This window comes from Pristiophorus japonicus, chromosome 7 (genome assembly GCF_044704955.1).
Source record: "Pristiophorus japonicus isolate sPriJap1 chromosome 7, sPriJap1.hap1, whole genome shotgun sequence".
Classification (NCBI taxonomy): Eukaryota; Metazoa; Chordata; class Chondrichthyes; family Pristiophoridae; genus Pristiophorus; species Pristiophorus japonicus.
The window spans coordinates 244,739,334-244,762,227 of record NC_091983.1 but is presented as its reverse complement, the minus strand read 5'-3'; the positions used below and the strand labels follow the sequence as shown (position 1 = coordinate 244,762,227).

Below are 22,894 nucleotides of genomic sequence, written 5' to 3'. Positions count from 1 at the left end.
AACATTTGACTGTCGAGACCCCAACCTTGAGTAAGGCCATAACGATAACCCAGGCATTCATTGCCACCAGTGACAATATAAAGCAAATCTCTCAGCACACAAGTGTTGCTACAAGTACTGTGAACAAAGTGATGTTGTTCTTGAATCGTAACATACAGGGCAGGTCACACATACCTGCAGCTGCATAGCCACAGATGACTTAGAGTCCACCATCAAGAGTGATGAATGCAAGGCCATTAACACCTTATTGGCGCTGCGGGGGTGATCATCATTTCCATCATGCCGATTCAAAGAGGACATTTGCAAGTGGAACAATAGGACACCTCCAACGAGTGTGCAGGCGAGCTACAAAACCTGTTAAACCTGCAAACCACCATGTTGCAGAGGAGGACAGATCCATGGAGGATCGTGATGAACCAGAGCCTCAGATAGAGGAGGTAGAGGTACATGGGGTGCACACATTCACCACGAATTGTCCCCTGATAATGCTGAATGTTGAACTAAATGTACTACCAGTGTCAATGGAGCTGGATACGGGCGCAAGCCAGTCCATCATGGGCAAAAAGACTTTCAAAAGGTTGTGATGCAACAAGACCTCAAGATCAGGCTTAACTCCAGTTCGCACGAAACTAAGAACTTACACTAAAGAACTGATTCCTGTAATCGGCAGTGCTACCGTAAAGGTCTCCTACAATGGAGTGGTGCACAAACTACTACTCTGGGTGGTACTGGGCGATGGTCCCACGCTGCTCGGCAGGAGCTGGCTGGGAAAGATACGCTAGAACTGGGACGACGTCCGAGCGCTATCGCCTGCTGACGATACTTCATGTGCCCAGGTCTTAAACAAATTTCCTTTGCTGTTCGAACGAGGCATCGGGAAATTCCAAGGAGCAAAAGTGCAGATCCACCTAATTCCGGGGGCGCGACCCATCCATCACAAAGCGAGAGCAGTACCGTACATGATGAGAGAAAGGGTAGAGATCGAGCTAGACCGGCTGCAAAGAGAGGGCATCATTTCAACGATCGAGTTCAGCGAGTGGGCTAGTCCTATTGTCCCAATCTTCGAGGGAGACGGCACCGTCAGAATCTGTGGCTATTTCAAAGTAACGATCAATCGTTTCTCCCTGCAGGACCAATACCCACTACCAAAGGCCGATGACCTCTTTGCAACGCTGGCGGGAGGAAAGACATTCACGAAGTTGGATCTGACTTCAGCCTCCATGACGCAGGAACTGGAGGAATCATCGAATGCCCTCACCTGCATCAACACGCACAAAGGTCTTTTTGTTTATAACAGATGCCCGTTTGGAATCTGATCAGCGGCGGCGATATTCCAGAGAAACATGAAAAGTTTACTGAAGTCGGTCCCGCACACCGTGGTCTGCCAGGATGACATCTTGGTCACAGGTCGGAACATAGTCGAGCACCTGCAGAACCTGGAGGAGGTTCTTAGTCGACTCAACCGCGTGGGGCTCAGGTTAAAATGCTCGAAGTGCGTTTTCCTGGCGCCGGAATTGGAGTTCTTGGGAAGGAGGATTGCAGCAGATGGCATCAGGCCCACTATCGCGAAGACGGAGGCAATCGAGAACGCATCAAGGCCACAGAACGTGATGGAGCTGCGGTCGTTTCTGGGACTCTTGAACTACTTTGGTAACTTCTTATCGAGTCTCAGCACACTGCTCGAACCACTCATATCTTACTATGAAAAGGGGGAGAATGGGTTTGGGGCAAAAGCCAAGAAAATGCCTTTGTAAAAGCGAGAAAATTGTTATGCTCGAACAAATTGTTTGTGTTGTATGATTCATGTAAGCAGTTGGTACTAGCATGTGATGCGTCGTCATATGGCGTAGGGTATGTATTGCAGCAAGTTAATGATTTCGGGAAACTGCAACCGGTTGCTTATGCATCCAGGAGTCTGTCGAAGGCTGAGAGAGCCTACAGCATGATTGAAAAAGAAGCGTTTGCGTGTGTCTATGGGGTAAATAAAATGCATCAATACCTGTTTGGGCTAAAATTCTAAAATTCGAATTGGAAACTGACCATAAGCCACTTATATCCCTGTTTTCCGAGAGTAAAGGGATAAATACCAATGCTTCAGCCCGCATCTAGAAATGGGCGCTCACGTTGTCCGCATACAACTACGCCAGCCGCCACAGGCCAGGCACAGAAAACTGCACCGATGCTCTCAGTAGGCTGTCATTGCCCACCACGGGGGTAGAAATGACGCAGCCCACAGATCTAATCATGGTTATGGAAGCATTTGAGCGTGAACAATCACCCGTCACTGCCCGGAAGATCAAAACCTGGACAAGCCAGGACCTCTTATTATCTCTAGTCAAAAGCTGTGTGCTTCACGGGAGCTGGTCCAGTGTCCCAGTGAAAATGCAGGAAGAGATAAAGCCATTCCAGCGGCGCAAAAATGAAATGTCTATACAGGCAGACTGCCTTCTGTGGGGCAATCGAGTAGTGGTCCCCAAGAAGGGCAGAGACACCTTCATCAATGACCTCCACAGTAATCACCCAGGCATTGTAATGATGAAAGCGATAGCCAGGTCCCATGTGTGGTGACCCGGTATCGATGCGGACTTAGAGTCCTGCATTCACAGATGTAATATATGCTCGCAGTTAAGCAATGCACCCAGGGGGGCGTCGCTAAGTTTATGGTCTTGGCCCTCCAAACCGTGGTCTATGGTACACGTCGACGATGTTAGCCCGTTCTTGGGTAAAATGTTCCTTGTAGTTGTAGACGCATACTCCAAGTGGATTGAATGTGAGATACTATTGGCTCGCACGTCCGCTGCCACTACTGAAAGCCTGCAGGCCATGTTTGCCACTCACGGCTTACCTGATGTCCTGGTGAGCGACAACAGGCCATGTTTTACCAGTGCTGAGTTCAAAGAATTCATGATCTGTAACGGGATCAAACATGTCACATCTGCCCCGTTTAAACCAGCGTCCAATGGTCAGGCAGAGAAAGCAGTGCAAACCATCAAGCAAGGCTTGAAGAGGGTAACTGAAGGCGCACTGCAGACTCGCCTATCCCGAGTCCTGCTGAGCTACCGCACGAGACCCCACTCACTCACTGGGATCACATCTGCTGAACTGCTCATGAAAAGAGCACTTAAGACAAGGCTCTTGTTAGTTCACCCTGATCTACATGAACAGGTAGAGAGCAGGCAGCTTCAACAAAGTGCATACCATGATAGCACAAATGTGTCACGCGAGATTGAAACCAATGATGCTATATTTATATTAAATTATGGACAAGGTCACAAGTGGCTTCCCGGTACTGTCGTGGCCAAAGAGGGGAGCAGGGTGTTTCGGGTCAAACTTTCAAATGGACTCATTCACCGGAAACACTTGGACCAAATCAAACTCAAAATCAAACTATGCTGAGCAATCTACCTTTTTTGATACCCCACATACACACCAGTGGCAACTGGCACCACGGTTGACCACAAAGCAGAACCCATCATCCACAGTAGCCCTGCAGGGCCAAACACACCAGGCAGCCCAGCAAGGCCAGCTGCACAGCAGCCCATCGAGGGCCCAACAAATGATTCAACAATACCAGCTTTCACACCGAGACGATCAACCAGGGCAAGAAGGGCCCCAGATCGACTCACATTGTAAATAGTTACACTATTGACTTTGCGGGGGGAGTGTTGTTATATATGTGGACTTGTATTTACTCTGTACAGCCACCAGAGGGCTCATCCCTGGAGTCCCAAGGGATCCCATAATCCCTTGGGAGCACAGGTATTTAAGGAGGCTTCACAGGTTGGAGAAGGACTCTGGAGACCTGCAATAAAAGTCTCAGGTCACACTTTACTTTGAGCTCACAGTGTTCAGTCTGACTCTTTCTCCATACGCAACAGGAAGAATGATCATAACATGGTAGAATTTCAAATTCAGTTTGAAACTGATGCCCTGAACTTAAATAAAGGCAATTACGAAGGTATGAAGGCAGAGTTGGCTAAATTGGCCTGGGAAAATAGATTAAAGGGTAAGATGGTCGATAAGCAGTGGCAAACATTTAAGGAGCCATTTCCTAACTCTTAGCAAAGATATATTCCAACGAGAAGGAAAGACTCTAAGAGAAGGATGAACCATCTGTGGCTAACTTAAGGAAATAAATTGAAAATAAAGGCATACACTGTTGCAAAGAATAGTTGAAGGCCAGAGGATTGGGAAATTTTCAGAAAACAACAAAGGTCGACTAAAAAAATAATAGAGAGAGTAAACTAGCAAGAAATATAAAACCAGATAATAAGAATTTCTACAGGTATATAAAAAGCAAGAGAGTAGCTAAAGTAAACGTTAGTCCCTAAGAAGCTGGGGAATTAATAATGGGAAATGGCAGAGAATTTGAACAAATATATTTTGTATAGGTCTTCATGGTCGGAGATATTTAAAGCATCCCGATAATTGATAATCAAGAGGCTATTGGGAGGAGGGAATTTAAAACAATCACGAGAGAAGAAGTACTCGGCAAACTAATGGAATTAAAGGTGGACAAGTCCCCTGGACCTGTTGGCCTGCATCCAAGGATCTTAAAAGAAGTGGCTGCAAAGATAGTTAATGCATTGGTTGTAATCTACCAGAATTCCCTGGATTCTGGAGAGATCCCAGCAGATTGGAAAACTGCAAATGTAATGCCTCTATTTAAGAAAGGAGGGAGACAGAAAGCAACATATTTTTGACCAGTTAGCCTAACATCTGTCATTGGGAAAATGCTGGGGTCCATTATTAAGGAGGTAGTAGCAGGACATTTAGAAAACTATAATGTAGTCAAGCAGAATCAACATGGTTTTATGAATGGGAAATCATGTTTGACAAATTTGCTGGAGTTCTTTGAGGATGTAACGAGCAGGGTGCTGGATAAAGGGGAACCAGTGGATGTCGTGTATTTGGATTTCTGGAAGGCATTTGAAAAGGGGCCACATAAAAGGTCACTGCACAAGATAAGAGCTCACGGGGTTGGGGGTAATATATTAGCATGGATAGAGGATTGGCTAACTAACACAAAACAGAGTCGGGAAAAATGGGTCATTTTCAGGTTGGCAAACTGTAACTAGTGGGGTGCCATCAGTGCTGGGGCCTCAACTATTTCCAATCTATAGTAATGACTTGGATGAAGGGACAGAGTGTAATGTAGCCAAATTTGCTGATGATACAAAGAAAGGTGGGAAAGCAAGCTGTGAGGGGGACACAAATAATCTGCAAAGGGATATAGACAGGCTAAGTGAGTGGGCAAAAATTTGGCAGATGGATTATAATGTGGGAAAATGTGAGGTTATCCACTTTGGTAGGAAAAATTAAAAAAGCAAATTATTATTTAAATGGGGTGAGTTTACAAAATGCTGCAGTACAGAGTGATCTGGGGTTCCTTGTATGTGAAACACAAAAAGTTAGTATGCAGGTACAGCAAGTAATTAGGAATTCAAATTGAATGTTGGCCTTTATTGCAAGGGGGATGGAGTATAAAAGTCGGAATTCCTGCTACAACTTTACAATTTTGGAGGGATACATTTGCATTCAAGGCAGTTCACAGAAGGTTCACAAGGCTGATTCCTGAGATTAAGGGGTTGTCTTATGAAGTAAGGTTTCGCAGGTTGTGCCGATATTCATTGGAATTTAGAAGAATGAGAGGTGAACTTATTGAAATGTATAATATTCTGAGGGGGCTTGACAGGGTAGATGCAGAGAGGATGTTGTCCCTCGTGGGAGAATCTAGAACTAGGGGACATAATTTAAGAATAAGGAATCGCCATTTTAAAACGGAAATGAGGAGAAATATCTTAGAGTCGTGAATCTTTGGACTTCTCTACCCCAGAGAGTTGTGGAGGCTGGGTGATTGAATATATTTAAGGTGGAGATAGATAGATTCTTGAACAATAAGGGAGTCAAGGGTTATGGGGAGCGGACAGGGAAGTGAAGTTGTGGCCAAGATCAGATCAGCCATGATCTTATTGAATGGCGGAGCAGGCTCGAGGGTCCAAATAGTCTACTCCTGCTCCTATTCCTTATGTTCTTATATGCACAGATTGCATAGGCTGGAGTTGGTTTCTTTGGAACAAATTGGCTGAGGGGTCAGATTAGGAAAAGGGGAGGTGCAATGAGACCTGGGTGTCATGGTTCATCAGTCACTGAAAGTGGGCATGCAGGTACAGCAGGCGGTGAAGAAGGCAAATGGTATGTTGGCCTTCATAGCGAGGGGATTTGAATACAGGAGCAGGGAGGTCTTACTGCAGTTGTACAGGGCCTTAGTGAGGCCTCACTTGGAATATTGTGTTCAGTTTTGGTCTCCTAATCTGAGGAAGGATGTTCTTGCTATTGAGGGAGTGCAACGAAGGTTCACCAGACTGATTCCAGGGATGGTTGGACTGTTATATGAGAAGAGACTGGATCAACTGGGCCTTTATACACTGGAGTTTAGAAGGATGAGAGGGGATCTCGTAGAAACGTACAAGATTCTGACAGGACTGGACAGGTTAGATGCAGGAAGAATGTTCCCGATGTTGGGGAAGTCCAGAACCAGGGGACATAGTCTTAGGATAAGGGGTAAGCCATTTAGGACTGAGATGAGGAGAAACTTCTTCACTCAGAGAGTTGTTAACCTATGGAATTCCCTGCTGCAGAGAGTTGTTGATGCCAGTTCATTGGATATATTCAAGACGGAGTTAGCTATGGCTCTTAAGGCTAAAGGGATCAAGGGTATGGAGAGAAAGCAGGAAAGGGGTACTGAGGGAATGATCAGCCATGATCTTATTGAAACATAGAAACATAGACATTGAAAATAGGTGCAGGAGTAGGCCATTCAGCCCTTCTAGCCTGCACCGCCATTCAATGAGTTCATGGCTGAACATGCAACTTCAGTACCCCCTTCCTGCTTTCTCGCCATACCCCTTGATCCCCCTAGTAGTAAGGACTTCATCTAACTCCCTTTTGAATATATTTAGTGAATTGGCCTCAACTAATTTCTGTGGTAGAGAATTCCACAGGTTCACCACTCTCTGGGTGAAGAAGTTTCTCCTCATCTCGGTCCTAAATGGCTTACCCTTTATCCTTAGACTGTGACCCCTGGTTCTGGACTTCCCCAACATTGGGAACATTCTTCCTGTATCTAACCTGTCTAAACCCGTCAGAATTTTAAACGTTTCTATGAGGTCCCCTCTCATTCTTCTGAACTCCAGTGAATACAAGCCCAGTTGATCCAGTCTTTCTTGATAAGTCAGTCCCACCATCCCGGGAATCAGTTTGGTGAATCTTCGCTGCACTCCCTCAATAGCAAGAATGTCCTTCCTCAAGTTAGGAGACCAAAACTGTACACAATACTCCAGGTGTGGCCTCACCAAGGCCCTGAACGTGGAGGTGTGGATTCCTGAGCAGCGGCTCCTGAAGGATAGCCGCCACTCCTGATGGGGGAGAGTCCTGTCTGCAGGCGATTTTGTTCCAAATCCTGATTAATTCCTGGTAGAAGAATGACCGCAAGGAGGCACGGCACCCCCGGTTTACAAATAGGAGCTGCATGTCATAATTGGGGCTGTTTAGCTGATGGTAAACGAGCCAAAGATGGGCAGCGGAAGTGTTATAAGGACATCCTCACGGCCTCCCTGGTTAAGTGCGACATCACCACTGACACCTGGGAGACCATGGTCGAAGACCGCCCGAGGTGGAGAAAGTGCATCTGGGAGTGTGTTGAGTTCTTCAAGTCTCAACGCAAAGAGCATGAAGAGGGCGGGCGCAGACAGCAGAAGGAGCACGTGGAAAACCAGCCCTACCCAACCCTTCCTTCGACGAATATTTGTCCCACCTGTGACAGAGTCTGTGGCTCTCGTATTGGACTGTACAGCCACCAGAGAACTCACTTTGGAGTGGAAGCAAGTCTTCCTCGATTCCAAGGGACTGCCTATGATGATGATGATGATGAGCTGGTGGAAGAAAGATGTCGCCAGCCACCAGAGAACTCACTTTGGGAGTGGAAGCAAGTCTTCCTCGATTCATCTGGGAGAATCCTCGACATGCAGGCTCTGAAGATGGAAAGTCGCAGCCTGGATATGAAGGCACACCGCCGCCTGACCGCCCTCCCTAAGCGGGAGACTCAGAATCATGGCAGAGACCCAATGCTTCCTTTTGACCCAGAAGAAGTCGATGAGCTTCTTCTGTATCTTGGTTGCAAATGCATGGGGAGGGATCAAAGTGACCAACTGGTACCGCAGTATAGTGGCCGCCTGCTGGTTTATGACAAACGTTCGATCCCTGTAGGACAGCATTAGGAGCAGTCCTGCCCAGCTCCCTAGGCGAGCGGTGGGTTTGACCTCCAGCTCTTGCCAGTTCACCAGCCAGGCTTCCTTGGCAGGAGTAAGGTAGAGGAGATGAGTGATGCTCCAGCCATAAGGCCTGAGCTCCTCCGGCAGGAAGTCCACCCACCACTGACCCAACAGAAGTCCATATAATTTCTCCCAGTTGATCCTGGCGGGGGATGTGGCCGAGTAGATCAGCTGGCACTCTTGCATCCTCCGCAAGTCAATGGGATCCGTGACCATGAGGAGCACATCATCGGCGTAAGCCGAGATGACAACCTCCACACCCAGCCCTTGCAGATCAATCCCATCAACTTCTTCCCCAAGAGGCACAGGAAAGGCTTCATGCAGATAGCATATAACTGACTGGTCATGTGGCATCCCTGACATACCCCTCTCCCAAAGCGAAGGGGCGCCAACAAAGATCCGTTAACCTTAATCGTCTCCACAAGGACTGGCCGATAGTATTGGTAGGAGTGACCATCATGGACAGATGCATCTTTGACAAGTAGATTGATGAGGATCAGCTAGAGTAGGATTTTTCCTCATGCTGGTTCTCTCACCACCTGCAGCAAGCCCAATCTGGCAGTTATGCCGTTCAGGTCTCTGCCAGCTCAGTCAGTGGTGGAACTACCGAGTCACTCTTGGTAATGGACATTGAACTCTCCCACCCAGAGTATATTCTGTGCCCTTGCTACTATCGGTGCTTCTTCCAAGTTGTGTTCAGCATGGCCGAGTATTGATTCATCAGCTGAGGGAGGGCAGTTGGTTTTAATCAGTTGGAGGTTTCCTTGCCCAAGTTTTACCTGATGCCATGAGACGTCATGCTGTCTGGAGTCAAAGCTGAGGAGACATAAAGGTCTGCTTTGAGAAAGATTGGCACTTCTCTTAGTTCTGAATGCCATCATTGATTTCTAGATTTCTAGCTTCCACCAGTACTGTCATTTTCCTTCAAGCAGCAATTATTTTATGTATATATAATATATGTTTGCTGCACCAGGTCTTCTCTCGCTCCCCCCGTCCCACTTCGCCCACAACGGATCTGCCTTCTAATCCGAGCTTTTTTAATCCCAACTCCAGTCTTCCCACATCTTTTTCAGCCCATTCCCCAGTGTAACTCTGGCATGACGGGCTGGATTTGCAGAGCCTGCTCACCTCTGATAATTCCAATGTGCGGTCAGCAGCTTAACCAACTGGCAGGTGCAAGTCCTGTCCTGCTGCACTTCTGATGGAGCCATTGTGCCACCAGAATTTCTAGGCTCTAATGTTTTACAGCGTGAGAAGAGACAAGTCATAATTTATTTTGCATTTAATTAACAGGTGGATGAAGATGAGCCCCTTTTCCTAAGCCTGATCAGTGATCTATTCCCAGGTATACAGTTGGACAGTAACACCTACACAGAGCTGCAGGCAGCTGTATCTAACCAGGTGGAAATAGAAGGATTAGTTAACCACCCACCCTGGAATCTCAAACTGGTTCAGGTAAAGACAGTGCAATATAACTCTACACATACAGCATATATCATTTATCATGTATAGCTTTAATATTGTTTTAATATTTCTTATGGATGATTATCAAGCACTATGACCTCACAAATTTACAAAATTGTGGCGCATATAGACATTTGCAGCACAGTAATCTCTAAATATAAACAATGCAGACTTATTTTAATGCAAATATATCAAAGCTATATTGTGGTTTTTCGATGTATAATAATACTTAAAAGAAAGCAAGATTGCAATTTCACTCATTTACTAAGTCACTGACACAATGTAGAGATCTGATTTAGGGATAATATGGGGAAAATTTTAACCCCCCATGTCGGGCAGGAGTTAACTTCTTAAAAATATGAAACCCAGCACTCAATCTGGCCCCTCAATCCAGCTGCTTGCCAGCCGGGAAATGGATAAAATAAATTGGGCAGGACCTCCAGGTTTCCCGTACTTCTGGGTTTCCTCACTGCTACAAGTCCCCTGCGTGCCCTCCACTTAAATATCGGGGCCTTTACTTCTGTTTCATAGAAACATAGAAACATAGAAAATAGTTGCAGGAGTAGGCCATTCGGCCCTTCGAGCCTGCACCACCATTCAATAAGATCATGGCTGATCATTCCCTCAGTACCCCTTTCCTGCTTTCTCTCCATACCCCTTGATCCCTTTAGCCGTAAGGACCATATCTAAATTACATTTGAATATATCCAAGGAACTAGCATCAACAACTCTCTGCAGTAGGGAATTCCACAGGTTAACAATTCTCTGAGTGAAGAAGTTTTTCCTCATCTCAGTCCTAAATGGCTTACCCCTTATCCTTAGACTGTGTCCCCTGGATTTGGACTTCCCCAACATCGGGAACATTCTTCCTGCATCTAACCTGTCCAGTCCCGTCAGAATTTTATATGTTTCCATGAGATCCCCTCTCATCCTTCTAAACTCCAGTGAATACAGGCCCAGTCAATCCAGTCTCTCCTCATATGTCAGTCCTGCCATCCCGGGAATCAGTCTGGTGAATCTTCGCTGCACTCCCTCAATAGCAAGAACATCCTTCCTCAGATTAGGAAACCAAAACTGAACACAATATTCCAGGTGAGGCCTCACTAAGGCCCTGTACAACTGCAGTAAGACCTCCCTGCTCCTATACTCAAACCCCCTCGCTATGAAGACCAACATACCATTTGCCTTCTTCACCGTCTGCTGTACCTGTATGCCAACTTTCAATGACTGATGTACCATGACACCCAGGTCTCGTTGCACTTTTTCCTAATCTGCCGCCATTCAGATAATATTCTGCCTTCGTGTTTTTGCCACCAAAGTGGATAACCTCACATACTGCATCTGCCACGCGTTTGTCCATTCACCTAACCTGTCCAAGTCACCCTGCAGCCTTTTAGCATCCTCCTCACAGTTCACATAGCGTCCCAGTTTAGTGTCATCTGAAAACTTGGAGATATTACACTCAATTCCCTCATCCAAATCATTAATGTATATTGTAAATAGCTGGGGTCCCAGCACTGAGTCCTGCATCACCCCACTAGTCACTGCCTGCCATTCTGAATAGGACCCATTTATCCCGACTCTCTGCTTCCTGTCTGCCAACCAGTTCTCTATCCATGTCAGTATATTACCCCCAATACCATGTGCTTTAATTTTGCACACCAATCTCTTGTGTGGGACCTTGTAAAAGCCTTTTGAAAGTCCAAATACACCACATCCACTGGTTCTCCCTTGTCCACTCTACCAGTTACATCCTCAAAAAATTCTAGAAGATTTGTCAAGCATGATTTCCCTTTCATAAATCCATGCTGACTTGGACCGATCCCGTCACTACTTTCCAAATGTGCTGCTATTTCATCTTTAACAATTGATTCCAACATTTTCCCCACTACTGATGTCAGGTTTAACCGGTCTATAATTACCCATTTTCTCTCTCCCTCCTTTCTTAAAAAGTGGTGTTACATTAGCTACCCTCCAGTCCATAGGAACCGATCCAGAGTCGATAGACTGTTGGAAAATGATCACCAATGCATCCACTATTTCTAGGGCTACTTTCTTAAGTGCTCTGGGATGCAGACTATCAGGCCTCAGGGATTTATCGGCCTTCAATCCCAACAATTTTCCTAACACAATTTCCCGCCTAATAAGGATTTCCTTCAGTTCCTCCTTCTCACTCGACCCTCGGTCCCTTAGTATTTCCGGAAGGTTATTTGTGTCTTCCTTCGTGAAGACAGAACCAAAAATTTGTTGAACTGGTCTGCCATTTCTTTGTTCCCCAGTATAAATTCACCTGAATCTGACTGCAGTTTCATGGAGTAATTGCTTTAATCCATCAAACTGAAGTAAACTGATACGCTTTGGGAGAATGATTGAGGAAAGACAATACATGCTTAAAGCTGCAATTTTAAAGGGGGTACAAGAAGGGTGCTACCTTCAGGTCCTTGAAGGTGGCAGGATAGATTAACAAAGTAGTTAAGAAAACATATGGGATCCTGGGCTTTATAAATAGAGGCGTAGAGTTCAAAAGCTCGGAAGATGTGCTAAACTGAGTTTGGCTGCAGCTGGAGTATTGTGTTCAATTGTATGAATTATTTATGACTTTCACACCTCCCACAATGGGTGTTTGAGTGGGATTTGCGATGCTGGTGGGAGGAAAATAATTCACGAAGCTGGACTTGACCTCGGCCTACATGGCACAGGAGCTGCAGGAATCATCGAAGGGCCTCACCTCCATCAACACGCACAAAGGTCTCTTCATTTACAACAGATACCCATTTGGGATTCGAGCAGCTGCGACGATATTCCAGAGGAACATGGAAAGCTTGCTGAAGTCGGTCCCGCGCACCGTGGTCTTCCAGAACGACATCTTGGTTACAGGTCGAACACCTGCAGAACCTGGAGGAGGTTCTTAATCGTGTGGGGCTCAGGCTAAAATGCTCGAAGTGCATTTTCCTGGCACCTGAAGTGGAGTAAGTGGAGTTCCTGGGGAGAACAATCGCGGCAGACGGCATCAGGCCCACCGATTCGAAGATGGAGGCAATCAAGAACGCACCGAGACCACAGAACGTGACGGAGCTGCGGTCGTTTCTAGGACTCCTGAACCACTTTGGTAACTTCTTACTGGGTCTTAGCACACTGTTAGAACCACTGCACTCTTTACTGTGTAAAGGAAATGAATGGGTATGGGGTAAAATCCAAGAAAATGCCTTTAAGAAAGCTAGGAAACTGTTATGCTCAAACAAATTGCTTGTGTTGTATGATCCATGTAAGCATTTGGTACTATCATGTGATGCGTCGTCATACGGTGTCGGGTGTGTATTGCAACAAGCTAATGAATCTGGGAAATTGCAATCGGTTGCTTATGCATCCAGAAGTCTGTCTAAGGCTGAGAGGGCCTACAGCATGATCAAAAAAGAAGCTTTAGAGTGTGTTTATGGGGTAAAGAAAATGCGTCAATATCTGTTTGGGCTCAAATTTGAATTGGAAACAACCAGGGGTCACAGTCTAAGGATAAGGGGGTAAGCCATTTAGGACCGAGATGAGGAGAAACTTCTTCACCCAGAGAATGGTGAACCTGTGGAATTCTCTACCACAGAAAGTTCTTGAGGCCAATTCACTAAATATATTCAAAAAGGTGATAGATGTAGTCCTTACTACTAGGGGGATCAAGGGATATGGCGAGAAAGCAGGAATGGGGTACTGAAGTTGCATGTTCAGCCATGAACTCATTGAATGGCGGTGCAGGCTCGAAGGGCCGAATGGCCTACTCCTGCACCTATTTTCTCTGTTTCTATGCTTCGATAGAAGCCATTTATATCCCACTTTTCTGAAAGTAAGGGGATAAATACGAATGCATCGGCCCGCATCCAGAGATGGGCGCTCACGTTGTCCGCATACAACTATGCCATCCGTCACAGGCCAGGCACAGAAAACTGTGCTGATGCTCTCAGTAGGCTACCATTGCCCACCACCGGAGAGGAGATGGCACAGCCCGCAGATTTAGTTCTGGTAATGGAAGCATTCGAGAGTGAGCAATCACCTGTTACAGCCCGACAGATTAGAACTTGGACGAGCCAGAACCACTTACTGTCTTTAGTAAAAAAACTGTGTGCTCCATGGGAGTTGGTCTAATGTCCTGTTAGAGATGCAGGAAGAAATAAAGCCGTACCAGCGGCGCAGAGATGAAATGTCCATAGAGGCAGACTGCCTCCTATGGGGTAATCAGGTAGTGGTGCCAAAAAAGGGCAGGGACACTTTCATTAGTGACCTCCACAGTACCCACCTAGGCATTGTAATGATGAAAGCGATAGCCAGATCCCATGTGTGGTGGCCCGGTATCGATGCAGACTTAAGAGTCCTGCGTGCACAAATGCAACACATGTTCACAGTTAAGCAGTGCACGCAGGGAGGCGCCACTAAGTTTATGGTCCTGGCTCTCCAAACCATGGTCTAGGGTCCATGTCGTCTATGCAGGCCCATTCTTGGGAAAAATGACTCTTGTGGTTGTAGGTGCATACTCCAAATGAATTGAATGTGAGATAATGTCAGCAAGCACGTCCACTGCCACCACTGAAAGCCTGCAGGCCATGTTTGCCACGCATGGCCTGCCTGATGTCCTTGTGAGTGACAATGGGCCGTGCTTCACCAGTGCCGAGTTCAAAGAGTTCATGACCCACACTGGGATCAATCATGTCTCATCTGCCCCGTTTAAACCAGCATCCAATGGTCAGGCAGGGCGAGCAGTGTAAACAATCAAGCAGAGCTTGAAGAGGGTAACTGAAGGCTCACTGCAGACTCGCCTATCCCGAGTCCTGCTTAGTTACCGCACAAGACCCCACTCGCTCACTGGGGTCCCCCCGCTGAACTGCTCATGAAAAGGGCACTTAAGACAAGGCTCTTGTTAGTCCACCCTGATCTACACAAATAGGTAAAGAGCAGGCGGCTTCAACAGAATACATATCATGATCGTGCAAATGTGTCACGCAAAATCGAGATTAATGATCCTGTATTTGTGTTGAACTATGGACAGGGTCCCAAGTGGCTTCCCGGCACCGTCGTGGCGAAAGAGGGGAGTAGGGTGTTTCTGGTCAAACTTTCAAATGAACTCACCTGCAGAAAACACTTGGACCAAACCAAACTCAGATTCACGGACTATTCAGAACAACCCACAACAAACTCTACCTTTGTCGAACCCCCAACATACACACAAGTGGCAACCGACCCAACGGTTGACCATGAAGCAGAACCCATCACCTGCAGCAGCCCAGCAGGACTCACCATACCCAGCAGCCTGGCAAGGCCAGCTGCGCAGCAGCCCAGCGAGGGCCCAAGAAACAACTCATTAAAACCAGCATTTGTACCGAGATGATCAGGGAAAGGAAGGCCCCAGATCGACTCACATTGTAAATAGTTACACTATTGACTTTGGGGGGGGGGATTGTTATATATGTAAACTTGTAAATACCTTGTTTAACCACCAGAGGGCTCATTTCCTGGAGTCCCAAGGGATCCCACAATCCCTTGGGAGGTCCGATACATAAGCAGGCCTCACAGGCTGGAGAGGCACTCTGGAAACCTGTAATAAAGGACTATGGTCACACATTCCTTTGAGCTTACAGTATCTGGTCAGATTCTTTATTCAAGACATAACAGCCACCATTTTGGGGTGGCTGGCAGCGCTGCCTATAGCAGCGATCACAAAAATCTTTGAAATGCAGCAGATCGTGATGTTAGTGAGTATGCAATGCTCACTTGACATCCGATCTGCTAGATTGGACTTCACTGCTCCACTTACTGGCATGCCTTAACTTTGATGAGCTGAGCAAGTGCTGACAAGCTGAAAGGAGACTCCAGCTGTGATATTTAAAGGGGTCATAAGCAACAATATGCAGCTGACATGTTTCTGCAGTTTGACTGGCTCTGTGCAACTTTCTGTACTCCAGCAGCTTTATTAAATTCTTTCAAGGTTCTGTGTTAACAGGGTGTAATGTTACAAGTGGAGAGTGCCTGAATTACCTTTTCAAAGCTTCTGCTCACAACACTTGCTCACAGTCATGGGGGTTGAACTGGCAATCCACCTCGCGCTGGTGGATCTTTGACAGAGGAAGCAGAGGCAGCAAAGATGATGAGAAGATGTGTGCAGAGGGAGAAGGAAGAGGGCCAGAAGGGCTCTCGAAAGGAAGCCTTGCTCAGCGAGGGTCTTCCGAGAGCACTTCTCGTATATCCATTAAGCAAGGAGCAGTGTATTAGGAGGCTCCACTTCACCACGGAGGTGGTCACAGAACACTGCCACCTCCTGCAACTAGACCTGCAGCCTGAAGCAGGGCAACAACAGCTCTCCCAATGGCAGTCAAGGTTACCATGGCCTTCAATTTCTTCGCCAGTGGATCCTACCAATCTTTACCTAAAATCTCCCAGTTCGCTGTTCATCGCTACATCCGGGAGGTCAGTGAGGCTCTTTACGCCAGGACTACATTGTCTTCTCTTTGAACCAGGGAGGATGGTGAAGCTTTGATTGTGAGGTGTGAGTCGTGATAGGTTGAGACTGTTGGTAGCTGAGTGCTGGGGGTATGATGCATTGAGCAGATTGTGAGGCTTGTGGTGCAGATGGTGGTACATGGCATTTGCTGAAACCTTCACTCATCTTGATCACCCGTGTGAGGTCATTAAACTTCTTTCAGCACTGGATGGCCGACCTTGACATCACAGTGCCCGCCATCACATCAACGGCTATCTCCTGCCACATCATTCGAGAGGTGTATGGGGAGAGCTCCCTGCCAGTGTGGCTCCTCTCCATGACCACAACCAGTGCCTCCAGAGCTGCATCTGAAAATCACCTAGCTCTCTCCCTGTCATTTCTCTGGAGCTCCTACTTCTATTTCTTCTACTTCTGCTTCTTAGGAACATAAGGAACAGGAGTAGGCCATTCAGCCCCTCGAGCCTGTTCCACCATTCAATGAGATCATGGGTGATCTGCGATCAGGCTCCATATATCACTTAATACCTTTGGTTAACAAAAAGCAATCAATCTCTGATTTAAAATTAACAATTGAGCTAGCATCAATTGCCTTTTGCGGAAGAGAATTCCAAACTTTTACTACCCTTTGTGTGTAGAAGTATTTCCTAATTTCACTCCTGAAAGGTCTGGGTCTAATTTTTATACTACTCCTAGAATCTGCAACCAGCAGAAATAGTTTCTATCTACCCTATCTGTTCCTCTTAATATCCTGAAAACTTCGATCAGATCACCTCTTAGCCTTCTAAATTCTAGGGAATACATCCCTAATTTATGTAATCTCGTCTTGTAACTTAACCCTTGAAGTCTGGGTATCATTAAATTTTGGAAGATTATAATTGGGGCATCTGCAATGTGCTCACCTACTTCCTTTAAAGACCTGGGATGGAAACCATCTGGCCCTGGGGATTTGTCACTCTTCAGTGCCATTATTTTCTTCATTACTGTTAACTTACTTATGTTAACTTTATTGAGTCCCTGTCCCCGAATCAATATTCGTTTCTTTCGGATTTCCAACATGCTACCTTCTTCTACTGTAAATATTGACACAAACTAATTATTCAACATGTCTGCCATTTCCCCATTGTCATTGGCAATATCTCCACTTTCAGTTTTTAAGGGGCCAACATTGCTCCTAATGTAACTGTAAACATTCTTTGTCGTGATATTGAAATCCCTTACAAGTTTATTTTCCTTCTCCCCTCTTGTAGCTCTTACTATCTATTTTGTGACCTTTTGCTGTTCTTTGTATCTTTCCCTTTTGCCAGGATCGGTGCTATTATTTACATTTTTGTATACCCTTTCCTTTACTTTTATGCTATCCCTTACCTCTCCAGTTGTCCATGGCAGTTCTTTTTGGCAAGTAGAGCTCTTGCTCCTCAGGTGTATAAACTGGTTCTGTATCACATTAAATTCTTTTTTAAACATCTCCCACTGATCTCCTGTTGTTTTAGCCATTAACATCCTATTGAAGTCGGCCTTCCTAAATTTAGAATCTTAGTAGTTGTTTCATTCAAATCTTTCAAATGCTATGTTGAACTCAATCACGTTATGATTGCTATTGTATCAAGGTTCACGCACAGTTGGGCTGTTAACTAAATCTGGCTCATTACTCATTAATAACTCTAATTTGACTTGCCTCCTTATTGCCTCCAGGACATATTGGCCCAGAAATTCCTCAGGGGGTCTTCCCGCGGGCAATTACCTCCTCACTGGATATTTTTAACGAATTTATCTGGTGGTCTAGGAGGCGCCCTGATTTCCGATGGAGAGGCCTTCTCCTCCCGCACTGCGAAGCGCGCTCCCGTGCAGAGGGTCCTGACGCAGAAGATGCAGTCGCGTGTGACTGCTCAACCAATCAGGTAAGTATTTCACAGGTTCCCATTAATAGTACTGAGACTTGTGTAACTATGAGTTCTCAGTGCTATTAATGGGAACAAAAGCAATCACACAACATAATAAAAAATAAAAAACAGACCACACATATTTAAAAGTAATTGAAATTAAAGTTATTATGTCTTATAAAAGTAAAATATCTTTGCAATTTAAAAAAACATTTTTTTAATTAAGATTAAAAATAAACTTACCGTCGTGGGGAGGGTTTTTAACAATAAACTATATGTTTATAATTTTATTTTACAATTGTTTTTGTGTGTTTTAATACACTTGCGCCTGTAAAAGTAGGCTATGTGCCTGCTTTTTCAGGCGCAAGATTTTTGAGGACATTTGCTGGGCAAGATATGGGCAAATAGCCCAATCAAAAGTCCTTGCTCCCGATCTGGCTACGATCTGTCAAGCGGTGCTAGTCTGCTTTTCCCAACCTATATGAAAGTTAAAATCCCCCATTAAAACCACTCTGTCTTTACTACACGCATGTCTAATCTCTGCATTTATACAATCTAGCACTTCAGAGCTTATAGCAGGGTGCCTATACACAACTCCCACTACAGTCTTAGATCCTTTCCTATTTCTTAATTCAACCCATGGGGCTGGATTTTCGGCTTTTGAGATTTCGAGGCGTTAATGGCAATGGTGCGGTCCTGATATTACTTGGAAAAAGTTTGCAAAATTCGGCAAAAATTGAGGTTCCATGATCGGGTGCACAAAATCAGGCATTACACAAGGAAGTATTTGCGCCCCAGCCGAAATTCGCGGCATTAAAATTGTTTGACATTTCGCGCATGCACAGACTCATTTCAATTTTCATTGCCCTGCAACATAACGTTGTCTATTGTAGGGTGTTCTTTTGGTGGGGGGAATTTTTATTACTTTGTTGCAGTAAAAGTTATGGTTCATCCTTTGCCATTGGTGTCTTGTGTATCATTCCAACGTTCACCGGAGATATGCCTTTATGGGGGCACATAGCGTGTCAAGTATTAGCTCCATCTCTCAATCTCCTCCATTTAGGAGAGCTGGTATATTATGAGCTGGTGACATGCGACTCCGGCAGCATTTCCACGCTGCCTCTCCCATGGGTGGTGTGGATATCCAATGGGGGCCTCGCCAGGCCCCTCTTCATCAACTTCGTCCTCCTGAGGTGGGCCTGCAGTCCCCACTAGCAATGCCTGGCCCCTCATGAGGACCAAGTTATGCAACGTGCAGCACACCACAATGAATTTGGAAACCTGTTCAGGGGAGTATTGAAGGCTGCCTCCAGAGTGGTTCAGGCACGGTCTGCCAGTAGGAGTTGGCATATCTCTGTCAGCACTTTTTTTCGGAAGCAAATGTTTAAATTGTGAACAATGGTCCCAGCACTGATCCTTGTGTAACACCACTATCCACCTTCTGCCACTGTGAATAGCCACCCTTTACTCCTGCTCCCTGCTTTCTATCATGAAGCCAGCTAATTATCCATTCTGCTACTTGTCCCCTGATTCTGCATTCTCTGACCTTGTCCATCAGTTTATAATAGTGTAAAAATTTTGGAAAAAATTCAATGAGGTTGGTCAAGCAAGACTTTCCATTGTGAAATCCACGCTGACTATTCATTCTATTTTTGGTTTCTAGAGTTCTTCTATTTTCTCCTTTAGTAGGGATTCCATTATTTTTCCTACCCCGATGTTAAGCTGACTGGTCTATAATTCCATGGACATGTTCTATCACCCTTCTGAAATACAGGTATTACTTTAGCTATCCACCAATCCTCTGGCACTACACCTTTTTCTAATGATTTATTGAATAGGTGTAGTAATGCATCTGATATTTCTCCCCTAAATTCGTTTAAAATGTGTGAAAGCAATCCATCTGTACCAGGGATTGTATCCTCTTTGAGTTTGATTAGTTTATTTAATATAGCCCCTCTTTTTTTATTTTAAATGTACTTATCTCATTACCTCCTTTGACTCGGTGTACATTTACACCTGATCTGTGATCATGCCTCTGTGAAGTGCCTTGTGGTGTTTATGCTCATACTCCCTCAGCAGAACCTCTTTCTTTGTCCTCCCTATGTCATTGGCACCTATGTGGACCATGACAACTTACAGCAACTCGTCAAGGCTTCTTCGGCAGCTTCTCCCAAATTCGTGACCTCTAGCACATAGAAGGACAAGTGCAACAGGTGCATAGGAACACCATCGCCTGCAAGTTCCTTTCCAAGTTACACACCATCCTGACTTGGAAATATATATCTGTTCCTTTACACAGGATTACATAGTATATACGACATGAAAATCCTGAAACTTCCGTCCTAACAGCACTGTGGGAGTATCTTCACCACATGGACTGTAGTGGTTCAAGAAGGTATATCACCACCACCTTCTCAAGGGTAATTAGGGAGGGGCAATAAATGCTTGCCCTGCCAGTGACGCCCACATCCCAGGAACGAATAATTAAAAAAATATCTATTTGGAGTGAGCACTGACAACGGGAGCACTGCCGACCTGCCAAAATGGCTCCACCGAAGTAGGCAAAAGACACCGGCACACACGGGACAAATTTCGCAGCCACGATTCTTAACTACACTTTCCTGACTTTCACTAGAATGTACATTATTAACAGATTGATATCTTTTGGTAAATTGCATCCAGACGATTTATTCCAATTTACCGAAGAGAAAGGAATTTTAGAAACATTCCCTTTTGGTGGTGTAATATTCCAGTTTCTATCAAAACCCCAAGTGGGACATCCCATTAATTATCTTTCTATCTCATTCATGAGCCCTGGAGGAACTTTACTGTCTGTCATGTATCTTACATTATTATATATAATTGTATCCTAACATGCCACACATGACTGTAATAAGATATGACCTGTAACCACCAGCATACCTTACCATCAGGGATGCACTTGCAAGAGACAGGTATATAAGGGCAGGTCTCAGGCAAGTGCAGCATTCCAGAGCTGTGAAATAAAGGTGCAGGTCCAGAGTGACCTTGACTTCACTACAACCCTCGTGTGAATCTGTACTGAGGGGACAGGACTTTACACTGTCCAATACAATATTCTCATAATATCTTTAAAACAGAGCAAATATTCTAACTTGGTCCGAGTGTATTGTAGCCAAGTTTGCTGATGATACAATGATAGGGGGGAAAGCAAGTTGTGAGGAGGACACAAAAAATCTGCAAAGGGATATAGACAGGCTAAGTGAGTGGGCAAACATTTGGCAGATGGAGTATAATGTGGGAAAGTGCGAGGAAAAATAAAAAAGCAAATCATTATTTAAATGGAGAGAGATTTCAAAATGCTGCAGTACAGAGTGACCTGGGGGCCCTTGTACATGAAACACAAAAAATTAGAATACAGCTACAGCAAGTAATCAGGAAGGCAAATGGAATGTAGGCCTTTATTGCAAGGGGGATGGAGTATAAAAGTAAGGAAGTCCTGCTACAACTGTACAGGGTATTGGTGTGGCCACACCTAGAGTACTGCGTACAGTTTTGGTCTCTTTACTTAAGGAGGGATATACTTGCATTGGAGGCAATTCAGAGAAGATCCACTAGTTCGATTCCTGAGATGAGGGGTTTACTTATGAAGAAAGGTTGAGCAGGTTGGGCCTATACTCATTGGAGTTTAGAAGAATGAGAGGTGATCTTATTGAAACAAATAAGATACTGAGGGGGCTCGACAAGGTGGATGCACAGAAGAAATTTCCCCTCGTGGGGAAATCTAGAACTAGGGAGCATATTTTTCAGAATAAGGGATTGTCTATTTAGAACCGAGTTGAGGAGGAATTTCTTCTCTCAGAGGGTTGTAAATCTGTGGAATTCTCTGCCCCAGAGAGCTGTGGAGGCTGGGTCATTGAATATTGTTCTCATTGGAACAGAGAAGGTTGGAGAGGAATTTTCCCAGATTTTTTCTCCCTAAATTGGCCTGGGTTTTTATCTGGTTTTTGCCCAGGAGATCACATGGCTCCGGTTGGGGTGGAGTGTAGAATGTTTCAGTATAAGGGGTGTCGCAGTTGTGTGAGGCGGACTGGTTGGGCTGGGTGCTCTTTGCCTTTCCATCATTGTTCATAGGTTTATATGTAACCTTTAGGGCTGCTGACCACGGGCCATGCGGCTGTTTGTCGGCCGGCGCAGACACGATGGGCCGTAATTGCCTCCTTCTGCAGTGTAAATTTCTATGTTTCTATATTTAAGGTCGATAGAAACAAATTTTTGAAAGATAAGGGAGTGAAGGGTTATGGGGAGCGGGCAGGGAAATGGTGCTGAGCCCAAGATCAGATCAGCCATGATCGTATTAAATGGCGGAGCAGGCTCGAGGGGCCAGATGGTCTACTCCTGCTCCTATTTCTTATGTTTTTATGAACAAAAATATTAATATATTTTGTTCATTGATTTTACTTAACCTAACCTTTTGTTGGACCTATTATTTTTGCAAAATATTGTGTTAATTGTGCTTGACTCCATCTTGGCAGTTCAGAATGTTCCCAAATCCAAATCACAATATTGTTAGATTGACAAGTTTTGTCAATGTTCAATTTTATTTCCCCCCACAAAAAACTTTCTTCCTTCATACACAGGGATCACTGAGACTGCACTTCTCTCCCTTTTTTAAATGATAATTTGATTACCCCGTTAAACTTCAAGGAAAATTGTCCCTTCTCGAGTGCTTGAAACAACTCATGTCAATTTTATTTTTA

The 22,894-nt window shown here is 45.2% G+C and overlaps 1 protein-coding gene across 2 annotated transcripts in view; it reads left to right on the top strand.

The window, feature by feature from the left end:
* The window catches only part of LOC139267485 (dynein axonemal heavy chain 8-like), a 2,569,686-nt gene that overhangs the window by 1,843,721 nt on the left and 703,071 nt on the right, over positions 1–22,894 (top strand). For both annotated transcript variants that reach the window (XM_070885867.1, XM_070885866.1), the window contains one exon: positions 9,627–9,788. In XM_070885867.1, the coding sequence (XP_070741968.1) occupies positions 9,627–9,788 (162 nt within the window). The remainder of the gene's footprint in view (positions 1–9,626; positions 9,789–22,894) is intronic.